This window comes from Amblyomma americanum, chromosome 3 (assembly GCF_052857255.1).
Source record: "Amblyomma americanum isolate KBUSLIRL-KWMA chromosome 3, ASM5285725v1, whole genome shotgun sequence".
In the NCBI taxonomy this organism is placed as follows: domain Eukaryota; kingdom Metazoa; phylum Arthropoda; class Arachnida; order Ixodida; family Ixodidae; genus Amblyomma; species Amblyomma americanum.
In genome coordinates this window covers 147,439,117-147,461,477 of record NC_135499.1, presented here as the reverse complement: position 1 = coordinate 147,461,477, position 22,361 = coordinate 147,439,117, and the positions used below count along the sequence as shown (strand labels likewise).

The 22,361-nt window shown below is 47.0% G+C and overlaps 2 protein-coding genes across 4 annotated transcripts; one reads left to right on the top strand and one right to left on the bottom strand.

Moving 5' to 3' along the window:
* Nucleotides 1-870: 870 nt before the first annotated feature.
* Nucleotides 871-11,993, bottom strand: LOC144125132 (uncharacterized). 3 transcript variants are annotated; one of them, XM_077658241.1, is made up of 6 exons: nt 11,855-11,993; nt 7,797-8,089; nt 7,075-7,230; nt 5,414-5,587; nt 3,728-4,076; nt 871-980 (listed from the first exon to the last, which is right to left on the bottom strand). In XM_077658241.1, exons 1-6 carry the CDS (start codon nt 11,859-11,861, stop codon nt 967-969), a joined length of 993 nt encoding a protein of 330 aa, XP_077514367.1. In that variant the 5' UTR covers nt 11,862-11,993; the 3' UTR covers nt 871-966. The 3 variants fall into 3 exon arrangements, with proteins under 3 accessions (XP_077514367.1, XP_077514368.1, XP_077514369.1); XM_077658242.1 differs by lacking the exon at nt 11,855-11,993 and adding an exon at nt 11,187-11,414; XM_077658243.1 differs by lacking the exon at nt 11,855-11,993 and adding an exon at nt 10,154-10,171.
* On the top strand, nt 11,878-21,493 carry TH1 (negative elongation factor complex member TH1). Its single transcript, XM_077658240.1, has 5 exons — nt 11,878-12,168; nt 12,663-12,887; nt 13,958-14,152; nt 15,272-15,922; nt 20,331-21,493. The coding sequence occupies exons 1-5, from the start codon at nt 11,878-11,880 to the stop codon at nt 20,751-20,753; spliced, it is 1,785 nt and encodes a 594-aa protein (XP_077514366.1). The 3' UTR covers nt 20,754-21,493.
* Nucleotides 21,494-22,361: the final 868 nt, after the last annotated feature.

Below are 22,361 nucleotides of genomic sequence, written 5' to 3'. Positions count from 1 at the left end.
CCGTGCAACTCGATCCCGAACTTCCTAACTAGTACGTGATCGTTAACAGGTGCGTTCACCTCATCCGGTGGCATTTAAACATGTGGCGGGCGTGTTAGCGTTTTCGATCGAGCATCAATCTGTAACGTGCATGTTTTCATAGGTGGCTCAAATGCAATCACGTGTGGTACAATTAAACGGGGGCTCGGAAAACCGTGTGCAAGATTTTGCAAGAAGCTTCAGCTGAAGTTTTTCTTCGAGAACCGTAGTTCGTGCAGGAGCATACGGCACGCCATTTTTCCGCGAAGGAGCTGCGATCTCCACCGACGTTTAATTATACTTATCGCATTTTGAATTGCGCCACTCGCCCTGCACGTACGAGTAACCGCGCAGTACAATGTACATATTTTCTCGACTTTTCAAGACCCTTTTAGCAGTCCAACGGGATTCTGCATTCCTCCACACTAGGGACAATCAAGGTGCTAAAAATCGGCGGGCCCGCCCTCGGTAGCACCCATACATTACACGAACATTTTTTTTTCATTGCTAAACTGCCAAAACAGAAAACAAGCCACGAAGAGAGGCTACAGATTGGACAAGCACTCTCTCGTATATTCTCTCATGCCCAGTCTTCGTTTTGCGCTCTTAATTTACTACTGAATAACATTAGCCAACTTGCCCAGCAATGCATTATTTGTTTGGGTCAAACAATGTTCTCAAACTTTGATGTCAGTCGCAACTTCACACTTTAGTTTACTGCCTGGAAGGCAAAATAAGCAGATAAAATGTATGTTTTATCCCTCTTGTAAACATGAAGTTGTCAACCTGGCTTTGCTACATACTCGCATCACAAAGCAAAAAGGTAAGAAATACAAGAACAAGGAGGGACAATTCTTTGCACAGAACTTTCATGAGATTTATTATATACTGCAGAAAAAACCAAGCTGACAGGCACAGGGATGGCAGGGGCTATGGAACCGGTGGCTGTTACGTCCTTCGTCCTGTACAAAGAAAAATTGCATGGGAAAAAAACAATTGACAACAGGTTCACAAATGTGCTGACTTCACCAGAGGTGTCAGTGAGTGCACAGTTATCATGTGCAGTAGCTACAGCATGCAAGGGCAACTTGATATTCATGAAATATAACGCACAGTTTGCTTCTATTAATACCACATATAAACCAGTTTTTATGTGTCAAAACCAATTAAATGCCCATAAACCGCAACGTGGCGGAGGACTCCAGATTAATTTCAGCCACATGGGAGGTTATTTAAAGTACACTGCAATCTTGGTGCATGAACATTTCTGTACTTCATATCCATCACAATGTGGCAACCGTCCAGGCTTGAACCTGTGACCTAATGCTAAGTAGCAGAATACCATAGGCACTAGTGAGGCACCATGACAGAAAAGTTAGTCCATTTGTCCTTTTTCGTGATTCCAGCTAAACTTGGACAAGCGCCTGTGCATTCCTGAAAAAAAAAAAGGGGAAGCTATTTTTTCCCAACAATTCAAACTTGAGACAGTCACTGACTGGCACCATTACAAGCATTACCAGCCATATCAAAAGTGCTGCTGAGTGAAATGAATATAGCGTAAGAGACTGTTCAGGCAGGTGTATGAGAAGGTGCACTCTCGTTGCCCGGCCAACGCCTACCACAACTACAGCAGAGACCATAATTTATGTTTTGAAACTAACAGCAGTCACAGGCCAAGTCAGACATTGAAGAACGGCGTTTCAGATCCCGTACAGGTTCCTTGACCACAATGAGGTGGACAAGACGACGAGGTAGCATTTTAAGAGAGAAGTTTGTGACATAATGACTGGATGTAGATTAGTGGCATGCCTCCTGGTGTGCAGTTTATGGTCCTGGTCATCAATGGTCCTGGTCATCAAAGGACAAATCCTGGAGAAGCCGCGTTCTACAAGGGTTCTACAAAAATTTAACGCGGTGAACCCCAGTTTGCAGTTTACTAATGAAATCAAAAAAGTCAACTTTCTGCCCTCCCTTGACATCCTCGTGCACCGAAAAGGAAGCCATCTGTCCTTCATCATATACTGCAAGCCTACATACACAGGCCGCTACCATAATTTTAACTTCAATCATCCTGTGGCTCACAAGAAGTTGGTCGCTTCATCACTTTTGACGTGTGCCTTGCGGATCTGCACAGAAAAAAGACCGCCAGCAATTCAAGCTCTACACGATACGATGGGAACTCACTGGAAATGGCTACGCTGACCATTTTATTGCAAGAACTGGGAAGAAAGTATTGCAACCAAAGACAGCTGATCCCGAGAATTTTCTGCCCAGGCATTCCATATGTTCATGTGATAAGCGAAGTATGACTTGCGCACTGGGCTTCTCCTTGAATCATCCTTCATCAAATCAATGACGGTGACCAGGAACCGCAGGGCAGGTAGCCTGTGCATGGTTGGTGTGCATGGTTGGTAGCCATGTGGTTGGCATGCTTCGGCGTCTCTTGTGTCTACTGACAGCACCCCAGATGCAATGGTGTGGACGGCTATACCCTGTGCTAGCATCCGCTATCATGGAGGTGCTTTTCTGTGGCCTCTGGAATCGCTACAAGTGCCTTCAAAACGGCCGCTAGAACTTCGAAAAAGGTCTATCCCTACTCTCAAGCAAGGGCCACCCGAGTTTCTGTCCCTTCACAGACTTAAGTGCACACAGCTTTCGACGAAATTTTACATTACGGATTTTAGCTATATTGACCCATTTGCTATAACAAGGCTCGACTGCATCTATTTTAATTTTAAAATGTAACAAAAATTCAAGCCGTTTGAAATGTACAAGCGCAGTGCAAATTGAATCAATCAGCAACCGCTATTCATAAGCTATTCAAAATTTCAAATAAACACACATTACTAATAATTGGAGCCGATTCTGCGGGTACCAACAAGGTCGACTGAATGAAAGTGAAGTGCGCATGCTTTTCCCTGCACTATGAACACGACGGGAAGCCTGACGTCAAGTAAAATGCAACAGCTGTAGCAAAGCAACTTACTACCAAGAACTGTTACCAACTTTCAACACTTCTAAGCAACGTGGTGGCATGCATTACAAGTTCTAGCATGAAAAAAGATATCTTCTAAGCAGGACAGCTAAATGCGAAGCAGGCTCAAAATATAGCCTGCTACAGAAGTGAACAGGGCAAGTCAATACAGCAGGCTGCCAATAGCCGGTCAGAATTAAAAGAAAACATTTTATTGCTGTAATTAAGAGATACTCACTAAACCGTCCTTGCCCACTTTGTCTTGTTTTTTACAGGTGTGCAAACACATTCGAGTTCACTTCTACACATATCAATGCCTCGTAAGCTTTGCAGACTACTCATTCATCGTGAACAAAGGCTGGCAGTACTGTTTCTTCTAGTGGCGACGATGATGAATTTTTCTGATACAAAGGCAGCTGTGGCCTTCACACTGGTACTAAAACCATAAAAGCATGCGCTAGAAACAGGTAAATAGGCTAACCGCATGCCAACATTCCCGAAACAGAATGGGAAAAAGAATGAAATGTACATATTATACCTACTCAAATGCTACAAGCGCAACAAACAAATGAACGCCTATTTGATTTTCATAACACAGCAAAACGAATAAATACTCCATGGCAAACAATTTTTTTCTTCACGAGGAACGAAATTTCGGTGTACCAGCATAGTTCGAAATACCAGCCACCCCTTAGGCAGAAGACACATACACACAAGCAGCCTCATCACACTTACGCCTGGCAGGGGCACCAAAGTGAGTTCGTGGCCGCCGCCGCGATGCTCGCCGCCTCTCGCCCGACGGGTTCCCGCCATTCTGTCGCTGCAGCTGACGTCCCCGGGCACGGAGGAAGTCCAGCAAGCTGACAAACTCTGTCCGCTTGGCTGCCCGGTCACGCAGCCGCGGCCCAAACAAGAACTCCGTCGACTGGTCACCGCTGCCAGCATTGCCCGGACCAAGGCCCTCGAGTAGGCGCCGCTGGTCAGGTGCCACCCGTGACAACACCATGTGGCGCCTCTCCGCCGACAGCGCTTCAAACGCCCGACCCAGATGTGCCAGCGCAGCTCCTGTGCGCTCGGCCACAGCCTAAAAGAGCAGTCACATTTTCCTGCAATCACAGCTTATGGCCCCAATGCAAGAATGTACTACCAGGGACGAAAGTCTCCAGGATGCATCAGCTGCAAGCAACAGCTCTTATCAGCCGGGTGGCTCGAGATCACACTAGTGGAGGTGAGACTGTAGATTATGTACTCTCAGGAGCAAAAAAACAACAGCAGCGCTTTAATTAGACTTGAATGTCACGCCACATTCCAGCAGCAGCTAGTGTCAATACAGACAAGAAAGTGACCGTTTTGATCCCGAGGCATGCCACTTACCTCGTTTTGATGCGTGGCACACCAGTTTGCCCCAAATGCCGAAGGTCGCCAAAAGAGCAGTGAGCCATGCAACCTCGGGTGTTGTATACCACTTTTGCACTCAACAGTATCTTAATGTATGGTGGTGAAATAAGGTGACTGTAGGCAGACATACCTAGATCACTTTTTGCGTGTCCTGGATACCTCTGCCCCCATAGTACAAGAAGTGTTGTCATTATGAAAAGATGCATCAAGAAAAGTGCACATGTTGGCATAGTGCAGTGGCAGAGACTTGCATGGTCTCCACGCTACCCTTGAGTGGAAGAGTACCAGCAAAGGTGGATGCACTTTAGAGTGAGTGAGGGTTGCCAGCGAGTCAACCGTGGTCAAGCTTATCGCTCAGGACATGGCAGAGAACAGCCAGCAGCTGTGGCTGGGCCCGGACACCAAGCAGAGTATTCCCTATGACACACAAGGAGCAGATGGCTCCGACCCTGCAAGTGCAATGCCTGCCATATCTGGGTTGCTGTAAGTGTTGACACATGTTTAGAAATACTAACTGTGGACAACTGTCCATGTTATACCATCACAGCACGTAGCATTTGGAAGGTTTGAAGTAATTAACTTAGGTTAGATTGAAATAGGTGATTAACGCTCTGCATACACCTCTTGTCAAGTCACTCCAGGCAACAAGGTCTGCTGTAGAGATGTGTAGACGAGTCCTCACAGCACTACTGAACGTCCGAAGTTAATAGAGGGTAAGGGCAAAAGACTATAGAGCTCACCCCTTCATACCTTCAGGGGTGCTGCAAATGTCACTGCAAAGTTTATCAGCTATGTAATATTAACATACCCCCACCCCAGCACACGCATGCCACCAAGAATGCAAGTTGGCAAATTCGCCCCTTAGCTACAGCAAAACTCCACCCATAATAAGACGTCTCATCCTTATAAGGTTAGTTAATCTTTTTCCGCCATTTTCTACCAGCACACAGCATCAGTGAGGCATAACCAACGACCTTGTGGTGTATACGTGCAATTCCACTCCACTATTGGGTGCAAGCTCACCTGCCGAGCGACGTGCGGACCAGATCGGTCGCAGCAGTCAAGCAAGTCCACCAGAGCCCCGACTGCACCCACCACCGATGCCTGGGTACGGCCAAATGCTTCATCCCGTGCTCGATCCAGGCCAATGGCCCGGAAGCGGCTGTAGCCCTCAAACTCGGGGTTCAGCCGGGGCACCTGGAGCGGGACACGTGCACTTGCAAGGACCTTATGCACAATAAGGCCTCATCACAACAGAATCAGACATAAGAAGCAAGCAAAATTGCCAGTCTATCTCACTACAAAAAGTGTATGCAAGAAAAAGCTATCTGGCACCATGTGAAGAGCCTAATGTCACTACAGCTTCCAGGGCCATGCGGAAGCATGGCCCAATCAACGTGATTCCTCCATTGCAGGGGCTCCATGAGAAAATTTCTCACCGAGTTTGACTTCGTGATTGAAATTTTATTCACAGATTTTGTAGACCTGTTGGTCAGCAATGTTGAGTTACGCTGTGAAATTAGGTCCAGTTTAATACAATTTATGTCTTAAAACCTGCAAAACAGGATATGCAAAGCATTCTGAGCTTAATGCCTTCGAAAGCCCTGTGGCTACAAAACAGCACCTTGATGCAAGGTCCACAGCTATTAACTATTTACCTGATGAATGAAAAAAAGGTTATGAGACCTAGTTACAGCCAAATGAAAAGCTACTGAGGAAATTCCATGATGGTACAAAAATAGTGAATTTCAACCAAAGGTCCGGAGTGATCCACCCGCTCTACAATACAGCACCTAAGTCCAGTGGACAGCACTTGCCCCAAACCTGCGTCTGGAACACTCGTGCTTTGGCCAGAGCAAGCTGGGAGCACTCACATGCCACCGACAGAGAAAGTACTTAGTATTCATGATGTAAAATATAGCGCAAAGGAAACACGAAAGACTGACAGGACGACGCAGACAAGCGCTCACATTCACCAATTTGCCCAACTTTCGGCTTTACCTAGCATTCCTTGTGCTCCCCCATTCAAGCTGTCTGCTATGAATCAAGAAACGGCGGGTGCCAGAAAGAATTGCACTGCTAAAGCAAATACATCACGCAAACTTCCAGCCAAATCCGTGATTCAGTGGGGAACTTAAGACTGCTTCACAAAGCGACTTAGACTTGGAAGCTTATCCCAGTCTGCCATCGGAGCATGCGAACTGTGATCCCAATCTTCCACTGGAACAGCCTTGTTTGAAAAAAAAAAAAAAAAGCAGGAGTTAATCCAGAAGTGCTCCGAATCTGCACCTGGAATTCCCCATAACAAATATATCTGGAGTATGAGTACCATTGGTTTACCAGATTAATGTTTCGAAGAATTCAAACAGACCATACCTGAGTACGACAACAATGCTTTTATGTCACCTCATTTTGAATCGCATGTAAGATGACACCAAAAGCAGGGATTAAAACTGATGAGTTAAAAGCAGTACAAGTACCACCCACTTCAGAACGAGTTTCCATGTGGCAAATTATGTATTGATTTGAAGCAAAAACCCACAACCTTGTCCTTGTCGAGGAATTTGCTGGTTTACAGAAGCGAGGCTTTTATGAAACAGGTGCGTAGCAATCATCCCCTTCAAAGGCATCAGATCTTTACTTTCAATGAGCATCAAGTTGACCAAGGCAGCAGATACACAAACCTTGAGGAAAGGCAGGTTGGGGTTAGGGTAGGCAGCCCGAGCCTTGCGACAGCGCAGAACTCGTCCACGAGCCTCCCAGCACCGGCGTACGAAGCGGCCGATGTAAGGCGCCACAGGGCGGCTGGAGGCAAAGTCCTCCTCTGCCCATTGGCTCTCCTGCATAAAAGAGAAGGCTAACATGGTAAATAAATTCAGTTACACTCAAAGATAGCTGACTCGCACCAGCTCCACCCCCAAGACAAATCAGGAACAAATGAATGGCCTACACAGTGCAGGAACACAGGAAGAAAAAATGCACAGGCAATCATATGATGTGATATGACAAATCTGCACTGGTTGTGCATTTCGGGTTTACATTGACTGCCTTCTCATTGAGTTTGAATTTTATTTCAGTATTGCCTTTTTATTCTGCTATTGTGTGGTCTTCTCGTGGGTGGAAGGTGGAGGTGGGTGGATGGTGGTGGGGCATGGAGACCATCTGAAGGGTGGAGGTTTATATGTGGGAGATGCATTTTACTGGTGTGTGCCCAGAAGGTGCTTCAGTACACTAGAGGCGCTGGGCTGTGGTGGCTTCACACAGACACAGACTGTGGCTTTCTCACCATGCTGTGTCTGGCACAATAGAAATATCTCCAGACATGACATGACCGTTCCACTGACATTCTGAGCAACTCAGAGCCAATCAAATGACGAATGCTCCCCATCAGCAGCCTGTCACCAACCTGGCTGTCTGGTTCAGAGGAGTCACCTCCGCCGCCCTCATCGTAGTCCTCAGTGAAGAAGTCATGCAGGAACTGCGAGGTGGCTGGATCATCATCCCTAAGGGAGGCGGAGGAGGATGACGAGGCAGTTCCACCACCATGATGCAGTGCCTGGCTGTTCTCCAGTACACGGTGCAACAGCGGCCGCAGCGTCTCCATCTTCTGCGACAGCACGAGCAGCGACGACTCGAGGGCCTCTAAGCGGGTCTCCGTTGATGGTGACGGGGCACGGGATGACGACATGGTTCCCTCTTCTACACTCAAAAGAAAGATGTTTAAAGTCACTCGAGATCCATGGTCACAAAACAGCGGCAAGTTTGAGGGCAGGCTTATACATAATGACAGAACATTTTGGTCAGGCTACACTGGCCAAATATCCTCATCACATGAGCAGATTTCAGTGGCATACACCACAGCAGTTGTTGTGATTAGGCCCAGTCTGCATAGTTTGCATGCCTAGCTAGCCTGATGGAAGATGTCCAATAATAGTTATAAAAAGTGATGATGTAGTGTTACCTCAGTTTTTGGTTTTTAGCTTCAATTAGGAAGAATGTAGTAACATCCTCAAAGTCCAGGTCTAGCACAGGTTTGACCACATGCCCAAAGAGCATGTTCTGGTAAATTGGGATGTTTCTTAAAGGTCTTATTCATAATGCCCTCCTTGATACTGCTTTTGTTCTAGTCAGCCTCAAGGTTTTTATTACTGTAGCAAGGCCAATGCCAACCCCATGCAGAAGAAGTAGCCCTCATTTCTGTGTGTAATAGCAAAAAATTCACAGCAGCTGCACTTTGCTGCAGCCAACATGGTTGCAGAAAAGGTTGTAATGGTAGCTTCCAAATGAGGTTCCCTCCCACCATGCACTGGCCCAAGACACAGATATCCCTGGAAGCTCACTTGAAGTCTGCTTCCCAACTTGTGCAGTAATACAAGCCAGGCCAGACAGAATTGCAAGCTCTAATACAAAAAAGCAGAGAACACAAAGCCAGCTTTAAATAACTGTTTGTTCGACAAACGTCTAGATTTTACAATTCAAGTGCTTTTGTAACTCGTCTCGACAGAAATCTAGTTACTGGACTACATAATGAAGCCTCCTTACAGACATCAGCAGCTGGGAAAAAACAGCGCACTTAAACCATTTCTTCTCGAGGAATAAGACTCACAGTACTTCTTCTAAAGTTACCCTGAAAGTTAGCTTGATATTGAGCTGCATTAAATATGTCTGACCAATGCACAACACGGTCAGCCATCATTTCATAGATGCTGCTGCTGTCACCAGTCTTTCAAAGAGCAGTGCAAAGGACAAAGATAACTGGTTTTCTTGCTGCTCATTTATACATAAACTGCATACATACCTACCACCAGTACTGCGCACCACACAGCAGTTACGTGGTGATCACCAGCACTCACTACACAGTCACTAGTGGCACCTTTGACTGTGGGATATGCTTTAGTAAGGAAGGACATTTGGAATTACTTGCAAGAAAAAAAAAAGAAAAAGAAGCTCAAGCGCAGAATGTTCACATGCTCAGGCCTTATGATAGACAAATAAATGCTAAATCGATAAACACATCATAAACGTCATAAGCGCAAGGCACAGTGGCTGCACGGGCCAAGCAGTTGTCACAAAAAAGCCATTTCACCAGTTTGCTTCGTCTGAAGTCACATGAAACGCATTTCACTTCATTCAGGATTAAGCACAAGACTACTGGCAGCACAATAGCTCTGCATTCCTGCTTCTTAATATTACGTCATGCAGTGTAAACATCCCGAAGCTGCTCATGGAATATGAGAGAAGTTGTAGTGAAGGGCTCTGCGTTTATTTCGACCACTTGTGAAACTTAAATGTGCCCCGACGTTACACAACAAACAGGCATTTTTTGCATTTCACCTCCACCAAAATGTGGCCATGGCAGCTCGAATTCAATCCCACAACCCTGAGATCAGAATGCCAAAGCCACTGAGCCACCGATGCAAGTGCCTGCTCTTGGGCTGGCCTCTGCCCAGCAGATGGTGACACCGATCTCTGCTGCTACACAAGCTAGCTTTTCAAGAGCCGGCAAGCAAGCATACGACAGTGGATTTCCATTTGTACTATGCACGCATTGGAAAGACCAATGCCAAATGTATCAATCACTGTGCGAGGAAGACCAAAAAATGCGACCCTCTGCGAAATTTAAATTTGACTGAACCAGGAATTGGGGAGAAAGAATGGCAGCATGAATAAGCAGCTTACAATGTAATTATCAAGAAAACAAAAAGACCAGCATGAAGCTTTGTGCTCAAAGCAACACTATTCATAAAATTGAGAAGCGTTAACTGAGCCAAAGCCACACCCAGAAGCCTGCATCAAGTTGCCATAGGCAAACATCACTGCAACAGCGATAAAGATTCCTTTCAGCAAACCAAGCTGCTGCTGTCTCAAAGATAGTCGCACAAGTCGCCCGGAAAACGGCGCTGATAAATGTAGCCGCAAACGTGAGCTAGGCACTATCAGCCTCTTGAAAAGCAGGGTCGGTCGGATTGAGGGAAACGTACCCGAAGTTCATAAAAATAAGTTTTGCTGGAGAAGACGCCTTTTTTTTTTTTTTTGCTGGTACTACATACAAGAGATGAGCGAACGGAGGCAGCCATTGTTCAACTTCCGCACCCATTCGTTAAATAAAAAGGTAAAAGGTTCGTCGATCCAGTTCTTTCGCACAGAAATGAATCCTGCAGCGGTCGCGATCCGGAACATTACGCGAATACAATAACAGACAGCTCACACAATCTCAACAGAAGCAAAAAAGTATGCCAATGAAAAAAAAAAAAAAACTGACTTCAAACCCAGTGGCGAGTAAGCGAAATGTCAACACGCCCTTCGCAGCACAGCGAGGATGTACGCAAAATAAGTTTTGGGCAGATCTTCGTAAGCGACCCAGCTAACCATAGGGGAGAGGTCACAGGGATTCGACGCAAGGTGGGCACTTCCTAGAGCAAAAATACAGGATCGAGTGTTTTGTAAAGCGTTGTGGTCTAGATAAAGGCTAACTATAAAGCCAGTATAATTTAGCTTATTCACTACGGAAAAATAAAGGCAAAGGCACAGAACAAGAGGACAAGCCTCAACGTAGCTGAAAAGCGTTACGGCAAACATAATTCATATTTCCTACATGGAAGTAGGTTCGTGTACGGGTTTCAGAGCAGTTGCAAGCGCTCGCAGTTAAGTCAGATGGCTAACAAACGATGTCACGCAGCAAGAAGCCATAACATTTGCACAAATCAAATGTAAAACCAAACGAATAACGGGACCAAGGATCGTGCGGCGAGATCATGATGAATGGGGCGGTAAGAACGGAACACGTATAACTTACGAGAAAAGGATGGAAACTGCGAAAAAGAACCACAGGGGAGCCAAAACGCACTAGTATGGTCTTTTACGGGTGGCAGACGAGTGCAATGCCCACTGCGAGCACACCGATTTACGAGTTATTTTTCTTCACTAAAATTACAAGGACACGAAGCGACCAAGGAAAAAATAAACAAACTCGTCTGTCAGCTGTAGCTGTAGAGCGCGAACGCGGTATGCGCATTGTTGTCTAATCATACCTGCGCGTGACAAGATCTACCCTGCGCCTGATTACTTTGAGCCCCCAAAACAAGTCATTTATGAAAAAAGAACATTAAAGTTAGAAAATACGTGCAACATCTTTCACGAATAATTAATTTGTTGAAACAAGGGCTGAAACTGACTCGAGAGCATGGGTAGAGGACCCTTCAATCAAATCAAAGGTTTGAGAGTTCTATAATCAAAAATTTGTAACAAAGGTCGAAGGTCTCAAAGCAGATATTTCTGATCTTTCATTTGAGTGCCAAAGATTACTGAACAGACAAGGCCAGCGTCCGTTGTCAACGGCTCAGAGTAAACAATCCGTACCAGCATCACAACGCCAATCCAAACCAAGTCAACTTGAGAGAAACAGCAACAGGCGGAAGCGCGAAGAACGCTTCAGCTTTCAATAAACAAGTTTGTTATAGTTACCGGACATATTGTGTAGATCCAGGATGGAAGAGTACGATGAAGACCGGGCATGGGAAGAGGGCGACGCCGATTCACCACTGGGAGAAGATCAGGAGGCGCTCGTGGAGCGAATTCAACAAGAGTGCATCGAGAAGTTCAGCAGCTTGGATTTCATCATGGAGCCCGGCATCTTCGTGCAACTGAAACGCTATTTCCAGGCAGGCGGAAACCCGGAGCAAGTCGTGGACCTGCTGCTTGAGAACTATCAGGCTGTGGCCCAGACGGCAAACCTTCTGGCCGAGTGGCTAATTATGGCCGGAATGAAGATCACAGAGGTAAACCTGCTCCGCCGTTCCCGGAGCGCTGCCTTAAACACCAACGCAACGTGACTAACGTCAACAAGCAATCGAAATTGGTCCTGGACATTTTTTGGGTGCTGTGATTAAACTAGACTGACGTTGCGTAGCTGCAACCGTAAGCGACGTCTACAGACGCATCCGAGTTTCGATTCACCTTGCTTTCTCACCGAACTTATTTGAAGCAGCTGAAGCTAATAATTCTTAATTCCGCTAGTGCTCACGCGATGTTGGTCGTCAGTTTCTACTTTTGTTATTTTTTTTCCAAAAGTGCGAACTTTTACCTTGCAGCCACATGAACGCCATAAGTTTGCTGTGTTGCGACCTGCTGCATATCACCGATTCGATGGTTCCTTGCACGCATGCCCTTGCGTTGTGGTAAACAGTATATAGCAAAACCGGTGCAAAACTTAATCTTAGTCAAGGCTTGTTTTGTGGTTGGTCTCACTGTGATGCTTTAATCATGGCTTCAGGTCCAGGGTCTTGTCGAAGACCACTTGAAGCAGATGATCCTGAAGCATTTTGACCCAAAGAAGGCCGACTCCATCTTCAACGACGAGGGCGAGACACCCGGCTGGTTGACGGAGATGATTGAGCACCCCACCTGGCGTTCGCTCATCTACAAGCTGGCCGAAGAGTACCCGGACTGCCTGATGCTCAACTTCACCATTAAGCTCATCTCAGATGCCGGGTTCCAGGTAGAAAAGCGAGGTTCACAGTTGCATGAAAAATAATTTAAACACAGAGGGACATGCTTCTATACTAACAATAATGCATATAATGGAAATGTGCAGAGGGTCAGGGGCAGAGACTCAGGTGCTTTTAACCCCATTTTTCTTTAAACCTAGTTCCATGTCTTTAAGAAATGAAGGCTTAGGCAAAATCCAGAGTTTAAAGCTGTCCTTCTTGGGGTTTTTATTTTCTGCCCACTAGTTGTAGACTTGACGAGATTCACCAGAGTGCTAGATCCGTCGAGATCCGTCGTAGTGTGTCATAGTGTGACCACAGACATGACTATCGAAAGGAATGAACCAGAACCTCAGAAAAAATTATTGGTGCTCCTTGGCAATAGCATAGTACAGATTGTCTCATTAATGCTATGCATCGTAGCTTTCCTCATGTAACGCTGCCATTTTTGTGTGGAGAACCACACTTGTAAAGCACGCACTTGTGTACAAAGCAGTGCGAGCAAATTTGACGCAGGGAGCTGTAGTGCTTGGTTGCATATTCTTGCACTGTTTCACCACAATTACCAAGTAAAAAGCAGCACCTAGCGGTCACTCCTCTTTATTTCTTCTTTGCAAGGCAGTGCGCAGAAGCAATGTACAATTGTAAAGGTCTCGTTTAACATGCAAAAAAACAAAGGGTCCGTCACGAGTGTAGGTCGCCGTTGCCACAGCTTACGGAGTAAGCCAGAGGGTTGAGTAACAGAATGCTTTTTTGTGTTTACCCTCCTGACTGGACTGGTCAGCTGCAGCTTCAGTTTCAAAGGCTGCGTGCAGAATTAAGTGAGGCAATGTATGGTTTCCTTCAAATGCAGCAGCATATTTTTAAATCCTGCATTTCTGCATGCAGATGGCATTGTAGAACTGCAGGGGCTGTTGTTATCTTCACTTGTGGCTTTCCTTGTAGTTGCACTTCTATTTGCTGCTGCCAGTTCTTTTCTGTGGTCGTGTTTAATTTTCATCACGTTTGTGGGCACGTGCTACAAGCTTGCTGTTTACACAAAGCATTGTATCCACTTTTCCCCTTGCCCTGGTCTCTGTAGGCCGAGATCACGTCCATCTCAACAGCCTCGCAGCAGCTGGAAGTGTTCTCACGAGTGCTTCGGGCTGCTACCGACAACTTCCTGGAGGGTGGCGAGGAGCGCATGAGCCAAAACCTATCTGAGCTCACGCGCATGGTCTGTCACGGAGAGCACACCTACCTGTACAGCCAGTCAGTGCTGCACACGCTCGCGCAGGTGACCAACTCCCCTGTTTCTGCCTGTGCTTCCTAATGTTTCCCGTTTCCTCAGTGAGGGAACAGAGTTGTGTAGAGAACACCTATTCCCCAGAGGAGGTGACCAGTACAGGCAGAGACTAGGCTATAGTAGACCTTTCCACAAGGACATGGAGGACTCCTGCCATATTCAACATTGGCCTGTGGGAGCAGCGGCAAACACCTGCATGTAGAAGTGGCATGCGACTCTTGCACGCTGTCCCCACAGTCCAGAAGTAATGCGTTCCAAGGGTCATGAAGAGGTCTACAGGCAGCCAAAAAAAGTGCCATTCTTAGTCAGTCAATATGCACTTGATGATGTTGCTCAGCAGGATGTGCTGCCCACTGATACATGCAGTGGTTCCGTTTTGGGAATCTCTCAACGCAGGAACGAAGATAGAACTAAGAGTACCCGCTATAGAGGCAACATTGCTTTCCTCGGCACTGCTTCTTTCAGCTATTGGAAAAATGCACATCGGTCTTCTGTCTCTCTAACTGCACCCATACATCCTGGTGAAGCGCTGCAATCGAGCAGGGTTGATGGTTAGCAGCATGTTAACTTACTGATGAGTCAGGCGAGGAGAACGCAGAGAAATAGAGGCTTTCTCCACAAATGTCGTGTGATGCACCTGAAGGAATGAGAGGGAGGAAACAACCATATTTCCATTTTAGTACGAGTTTTGCAATGTCTGTTCCACCTAGCCTGATTGCGTCTTCTTTAATTATGAACTTTACGCATTTGTTGTTTTATGGTTTTGTTGGGTGAAATAAAAATATGATTTTTCATAGTGACAGGTGTGTAGGTAACTTATTCTGGGGCAGACAGCATTGTCATCATTATGTATCTGGACTGAAAATTTCGATGTCCACCTTGTGGTCAATGAGAATATTGTTTAGGTGGGCCAGGGAGGTGGTACTATCAGGAACATCCTTTGTGTGGTAATGTAATCCAAGTGGCTCAGCGAATGGTGCCTTGGAGTGTGTGTCTTTCTCATGGGGTCAGGGGGCTACAGCTATTACAGTGTCAGGAACTCTGTGAGTTCTCCAGTTCCTAAATGTTCTTTTCATGCTATTTCACATCTTTGTACATCCCACAACACAGGAGCCCCGTGGAGGCTCCAACGTCAAGCGCCTCGCACAGGAGATCAGCCGGTATGCTCAGCGCACAGGCCACGACCCAACCCCCATTACCATGGCACTCAATGGTGCGGCCGCATACCCACGTGCCTGCCAGGCCCTGTCAGCCATGCTGTCGCGAGACGCCCTCAACCCGGCCGATGTTACTGTCCTGCACAAGATGTACCAGGCACCCGACCCACCACCCGTCGAACTCCTGCGGGAGCCGCACTTTCTGGACCTCCTGCTAGATGCGCTGTTCAGGCCTGGCTCGCGACTGAACCCCGAGCATCGGCCCAAGTACGTCTACCTGCTGGCGTACGCGGGCAGCGTGTACGAGACACGCCGCAAGGGTGTCCGGAAGTCCCTGAACCGGGACGAGCTGCGAGCCACGCAGCAGGCAGTTGAGAAGGTGCACACCCTGTGCCAAGAGCGCCGGGGCTCCTCTGAGCTGGTGCCAGAGCTGGGCGCCCTGTTCCAGGCCATGCGGTATCCAGTGGTGGCCCTCGGGGTGGTCCACTGGGTGGAGCACACAGTGTCGGACCCCTCATACTTCAAGCTGTCCACAGAGCACACACCGTTGCACCTGGCCCTACTCGACGAGGTGGTTGTCTGCCACACTACTTTGCACCAGAAGGTGGGTAACTGGCTCATCAGAGAGTGGTGCGTTGAATAAGGTGTTGTTTTGCATTTTGCCAGTAGGAAATAAGTGTAGATGAGGATGCAGAAGAAACAGTGCCGGACAGTGGTTGTAGTGGTTACAGTTTTGGGGGAAGGAAAGGCATAGTAAATAGTCTCACTCAGGGTGGATACCTGAGGAAAGGAATAGAGGACGGGTGAAAGCAGCAGAGAAGTGAAGTGCAGGCAAGTACCACACACACTTTAGTGCATATGTAAATGCGGTCCAACTTGGCTGTGTTCAGGGCTGCCAAATGTCAAGATGCCCACGGAATGATGCATGAAGTTTAGTTTGAGCACTTTCGTATGAATGAGATGGTAGCTAAGGCCTCATTTATTCTTCAGCCTACGTATGAATGCAAAGCCCAAAATTTTAACTTTTAAACATGCAGGCCCTGCAAGCTGTATTCTGGAATTTACGGCATGTGTGCCAACATGCGCAAGGAGCTTCTCAAGTGGGCATGGTCTCTGCTGAACTGCCGAGCCGCGTAGTGAAGAGGTACTTGCCAGTTATGCAGCTTAACGAAAGGACAGCTAATGCGCACATGCCATGTAGAAGAGCGCCTTTCCGGGACTGGATGCATAGTTTCCTGATCATGTAACTGTTTGGGCTAGACGGTGCACGCTAGGTAAAAAAAAAGTTTTCATGCAGTTTTCTTGCTGTTCATAGGCTGAAGGCAGCGCGGTCTAGGCACTATTTTTCTTATATTATAGCCCATCGCAATGAATGTCCTCATTGTTCGGCGGATTAATAGCTTGTATGCTACCATTTGCTAAGAGGTAACCTTCGTACCAGTTTTTCCTTGCATTTATAGAATAGCATTCTCTCGCCTGCCGCTGCTTTTGCCTGGTGAGCTCACTGTGGGAAGATTATCTGAATGTAATGCTGACATGGCTTTGTTATATTTGAGTATTACAGTATACATTGCAGAGGTTGACGTGAGTTAGCTTTATCAAGGGCTGCCTGAAAACCCCATTAGGTAACTCAAGTATATTGCATTGGTTATGGGACCGTAAACTTTCATAGCGGCCTCATTAGGAAAAAACGAAAAAAGGTTCGCATGGCACTAGAGGGGGGCTTCAAAGTTTCAAAATATATGCAGCAAGAAGGGGCCACCAACTGTAGAATCACCTAAAAAAGTTATCTGCAGCCGAAAATTTCTGCTGAGCACTTTGAAGTTTTTCCATCTCTCATCATTCCTAAAACCCTACACTGGAGGGTGCATGCTTTTGCTAGCACAGCAAGTGCTCATGATGCTGCACCCATTGATTATGCTTCATATTTTTAGTGCGCTGGCACTTATTGTGGCCATTTCCCGCATTTAGTCGTCGTGTTTTTGTCTGAAGCCAGTTTTGTGGCCGGCTGCTCACCTGCCCAGGCATATATATATATATACCAGCAACCTGACCACCGTTTCGAGCGGCAGCTCATTTAATCGTGAGAGGCTGCTTGGGAAGAGCAGCCCGGGTGGAGACCCAACCTAAGCAACCAAAGTCCCACCGATGGCAGCACCTGCCATAGGAGGGCAGTAGACCATCGCTTGACCGTTGCACCACTGCGCCAGGAGTGGTAGGAAGACTCCCAGGGATCTGTGAATGTAGAGAATGACCAATTCCGCATACATGGACATTAACCCATTATCGCTATCCGAACAACTGCCATCCGTGAACACGATCTGAACACCAGAACCGAAGGAAAAAATTGAACAGCTAGTGCACCTAATTCGCATTTGGCCTAACTACGCAAATCGACCATAATTTTCTTTTGTTGCTCACATAACCTGAATGATATGCAACTGCACCACATTTTGAGAATTCCGCGCTATTCAAGGATTCAAATCTATAAAAGCTGTACGTGAAGCATGCCAAGTATTTTTGCACTAGCATTTATAATAGTGATGTAATCGACGATTAAATTTCGAGCTTCTCCTCACTGCAGCGGAGGGGTAGGTGAAGCTTGGTGTGACGTGTGGAAGGTAAAAAAAATTTTAAATTGGTTTTTGGGGAAAGAAATTGGCACAGTATCTGTCTCACATCTCGGGGGACACCTGAAGGGCACCATAAGGGAAGGGATAAAGGAGGGACTGAGAGGAAAGAGGTGCAGCAGTGGAGGGCTTGGGAATAATTTTGACCACCTGGGGATCTTTAATGTTCACCGGCATCCACAGCACATCAGGCGCCTTTGCGTTTCGCCTCCATCAGAACACAGCTGCTGTGGTCAGGTTCGAACCCAGGTACTCAGGATCAGTAGCCGAGCGCCCTAACCACTGACCCACCGAGGCGAGTAAGATTCCACATTTCTGCTGCCGTCGACCACACCCTGCCGTGCCTCGTTGGATGATGCCAAACAACGCTCAGCAGCCTTTGCCTTTGATGGCATCGGTTTTTTTCCTTGAAAGCAAGTGTTTATGCGTTGGAAATGTATCAGTACCTTCGATGACATCATGATGTGTCCCCCACTTGGTGCTGTGCGCTGCCGAGAAGCTTGAAGGCAGTCGCGATTTTAGTTGGCGATTACGTCATCATTTCAAATTCTAGCCCAAAGGGACTTCGCGTGCATTACGTTCAAGTTTCACACATTTGACCCCTTTAAGCTCGTTGCTTTCTAAAACCTATGGTTGCCCTTTAAATGTGGGGCTCACCAAGCTTTCATGGCCTGTTCTCTTTACCACTGTGCTGCCACTGGCAACTGCCACAAATGACGAAAAGAACAACGCCCGCCATCCGTCTGCCACAACTTGACAGCAGTGGAAATGACATTGTATTTGGTAAAAAATAAGGGAGGCAAGAATTTGATGAAGCACAGAAAACAAAATTTTGTATTGAGTCCTCACCCACCGCGGTGGCTCAGTGGTTAGGACGCTCGGCTACTGATCCGGAGTTCCCGGGTTCGAACCCGACAGCGGCGGCTCCGTTTTTATGGAGGCAAAACGCTAAGGCACCCGCTGTGCGATGACAGCCCTTGATGACAGCCCTGTTCAAAAAAATGTTTCGGGGCCTCTTTTCTGAGATGTAGTTTGGTCCCAGTAACTCGTACATTATTTTGAAATCTGCCAGTTTTGCTTGTAATGTGGCAGCGGGGTTACAGACTATAGTTTCTCCGCTGCACATAGAGCCACTGTATTTGCTTCATGTGTTCACCAGCACATTTTCTGGCATTATCTGATTGGGAGAACTTACATCTCTGTTCAAAAAAATGTTTCGGGGCCTCTTTTCTGAGATGTAGTTTGGTCCCAGTAACTCGTACATTATTTTGAAATCTGCCAGTTTTGCTTGTAATGTGGCAGCGGGGTGAGCACTTTATGCAATTCGGACCCATCAAAATGTGTCACTATACCATATATATACTCACATAATGAACCCACTTTTTTTACCAGAATGACATCAGTTTGGGGGAGGGTTTATTACACAGGAAAAAAAAGTTACAACATATTTTTTTTGGAAGGGTCGAAATTTCATTTCATACCTCCGTCCATCCTTCCGTCATCAATTTTGTGCGACAATTTTGTGGTAGCCAGCGGCGCCGGCCAATCGCGGCGAGATAACGCGATAATGCTGAACACTGGCTCTGAAGGTCAGGTGCGCGTTTTTTTACGCGAGGTTAAAAAACACACAGGATGGTTACGAGTGTGCAGTGCGAACTTTTAAGGCTTAGCTTAGAGCACACAACATTTTGACGCTCTGCCAAGTTCGCCGACCCCCTCCCCTGGCAGGAGCTCTTCTCAAAAGTTAAACAAGCAAGCAGTGATGTTATCAGCACGGAGCATCTTGGCACGTTGCCAAGGTCTGCGCTGCAGCTGAAAACTGAAGAACCCGCTACAAAGAGCAAAAGGCTAAAGAAAAGTAAATTCAGGACGACAAAAGTGGGGTGCGGGTTCATTACGCGACTATATGTGGTAGTTTGTCAAGACGAAATTGTTCAGAATTTTTCAGTCTCTCCCTGTCTGTCATGGCCCCATTTGTACCGCAACTTATGTCTGCACGTGAACAAATCCCACCGACTGCGTTGGCACAATGCCTGTGGCATTAGACTGCCAAGCACAAGTTTGCAGGCTCACTTCCAACCGCCTCACTGGATGCAGAATGCGCTGATGCTTATGTAGATATTTTGGTGCATGTACCAGAACCCCAGGTGGCAGAAATTGATTTGCAGCCATCAAATATGGCTACCCGTGGCCAACAATGTTACTTTGGCATGTAAAAGTCTATCAACAACTCTAAGTGTCCAGTGTAAAAGATGCTGCAGCAGATGCTCCAGCCATTCACAGAACACCTGCGTACTGGCAGAAACAGTGCCCATATCGACTGCTACTAGTGTGGAAGCTGTAGCACACAAGTCCTCTGCAATCAGCCGCGGGGTCTCGCAGGTGCTCGACCTGCTTGTGAGGCTGTTTGAATCGCCCCCACACGAGGAGCTGGATGTGTTGGTGCAACTGGAGCGGCGCAAGATGCTGCTCGACCGGATGGTGCATCTGCTGAGCCGTGGCTGCGTGGTGCCTGTGGTCACCTACGTGCGGGCCTGCTGGGAGCGCCAGGATACGGACGTCTCGCTCATCCGCTACTTTGTGACCGAGGTGCTGGACGTTATCGCACCGCCATACACGCCCGAGTTTGTCCAGCTCTTTCTGCCCCTTGCCGAGAGTGAAGAGATCACGGGTGGCCTGCGTGGAGCAGCCGCCACAGAAGGTGGCGGAGGAGGAGCTTCGGGTGGAGGGTGCGGGAGTGGCGAAGGAGACGCAGTCTCAGAATTTGTGGTGCACTGCAAAGCTAACTACATTGTGATGAGTTGAAGTGCACCGCAATTCGTCGTGTAAATAGTGGCATTCATGTCCCTTTCTTCTGTGATAATTATTGACACTGGCAGTGTTGCAAAGGCAGCAAAGTGCCTGTGCAGAAAACTGCTACGTCATAAATTCAATTCATTGTGCATATTACTAGTTCAGTTCTCTTCTGTTTAGTGTGTGGATTTCTAACAGAATCCACTATCCTTGATCTGCACAGACCGGCATTAGTGTTTGCGATTCCTGAAAGGCACTCAAACATGTGTTGTGGCATGCATCATAATCCAATACATAGCTCATCACTTGAACATATATTACATGCAAAACGCATGCAGCAGAGAGCCCACACTGTATTATTTGCCTCCTTTCATTTTTTCACTTTGATAATACGTTTGAGGATGCTCTCTCCACTGTGATGGCTGCTTGGTTCCAGCATGTTGTCATACTGACAACACTATTTTGGTAATAATTTATAGGTCACTGTGTGGAGTGCATCTCAGTGCTGCACATTTTTAACTAAGCTATATTTTCTGGAGATGGAGGTTTATTAGAGTTCTAGCACAGCAGGGCAAAGACAAAACTTTTGGTTGCAAGAAAACCAGCCATCCAGCAAGTGACTCTTTGTGAATTTGTTCTTGCTCTATTCTGTACCTGTGTGGGCAGCATCGTACCATGCCAGCGGCATTCTGCATCGATGTCACTGTTAGCTCTTCAGGACACTGTACATAAAAAATATGCAAAATCTGAAATGTATTGCTCCTTCTCTGTTCATTGCTGAAGAAAGAGCTCTTGCATGTTTTTGGCTTCACGTTCCAAGTTTCCAAAGGTGTGCTTGTTAATGCAACAGCTATGAATAGCTCACTTGTAATAAGTTTCTATGATAGTACAAAACCTCTGAATATAAATAAGAGTAGTAGAAAAAAAAAGTAGTAGAGCTAAGCTTACCAGCTTAGTGCATTAATCGGCAAAAGCTGACTGGCATTAGCAGCTGAGAGGTCTCGAATGGCAGGCCCGTTTTGGCATCTCCCTGGCGGCTCCCGGTTAGGTTTCTAACAGGCCCGTTTTGGAGTCCCAAATGCTTGCGTGTATACTCGGCCTTCCGCTTGCAGTCTTCGGTCCAACTGCATTCCCGGCACACTTCACTGACTCCAGGCTTAGACATACACGCTCTTCGAGCTTCACGGTGCAGAAGCAGTCATTGCTTTGCTGCAATGCTATACTTTCATTATCCTGTGCAGAATCCATGGCAAACTGATTGCTAAACACCGGTGGACAAATAGCTACAACAATGTGCAAACGCTGGGCAACAACTGCTTGGAAATTCTCAGACAGGTTTTCTGGAGCCAAGCTATCCTGTACTATGCGCCGCGCATACTCCCCCCCGAAGTTAGGCGCACTGCACATGTGCACTCCCTTCTCTCCCTCCCCAGCGCCAAGGACCGGGCACTGGCGTCTGTGCAACATCCTCTCCCACTAGGCACCTCTCCCCTCCGGCGGATCATGGTCTATGCGATAGCTGAGGCAGGTAGCAAAGATGGCACCCCTAATAGCTTCAGCTAAATGACTAAACCAAAGCTATAACAGCTTTTGCTGTAAAAAGTCTTCCTATCCCAGCAC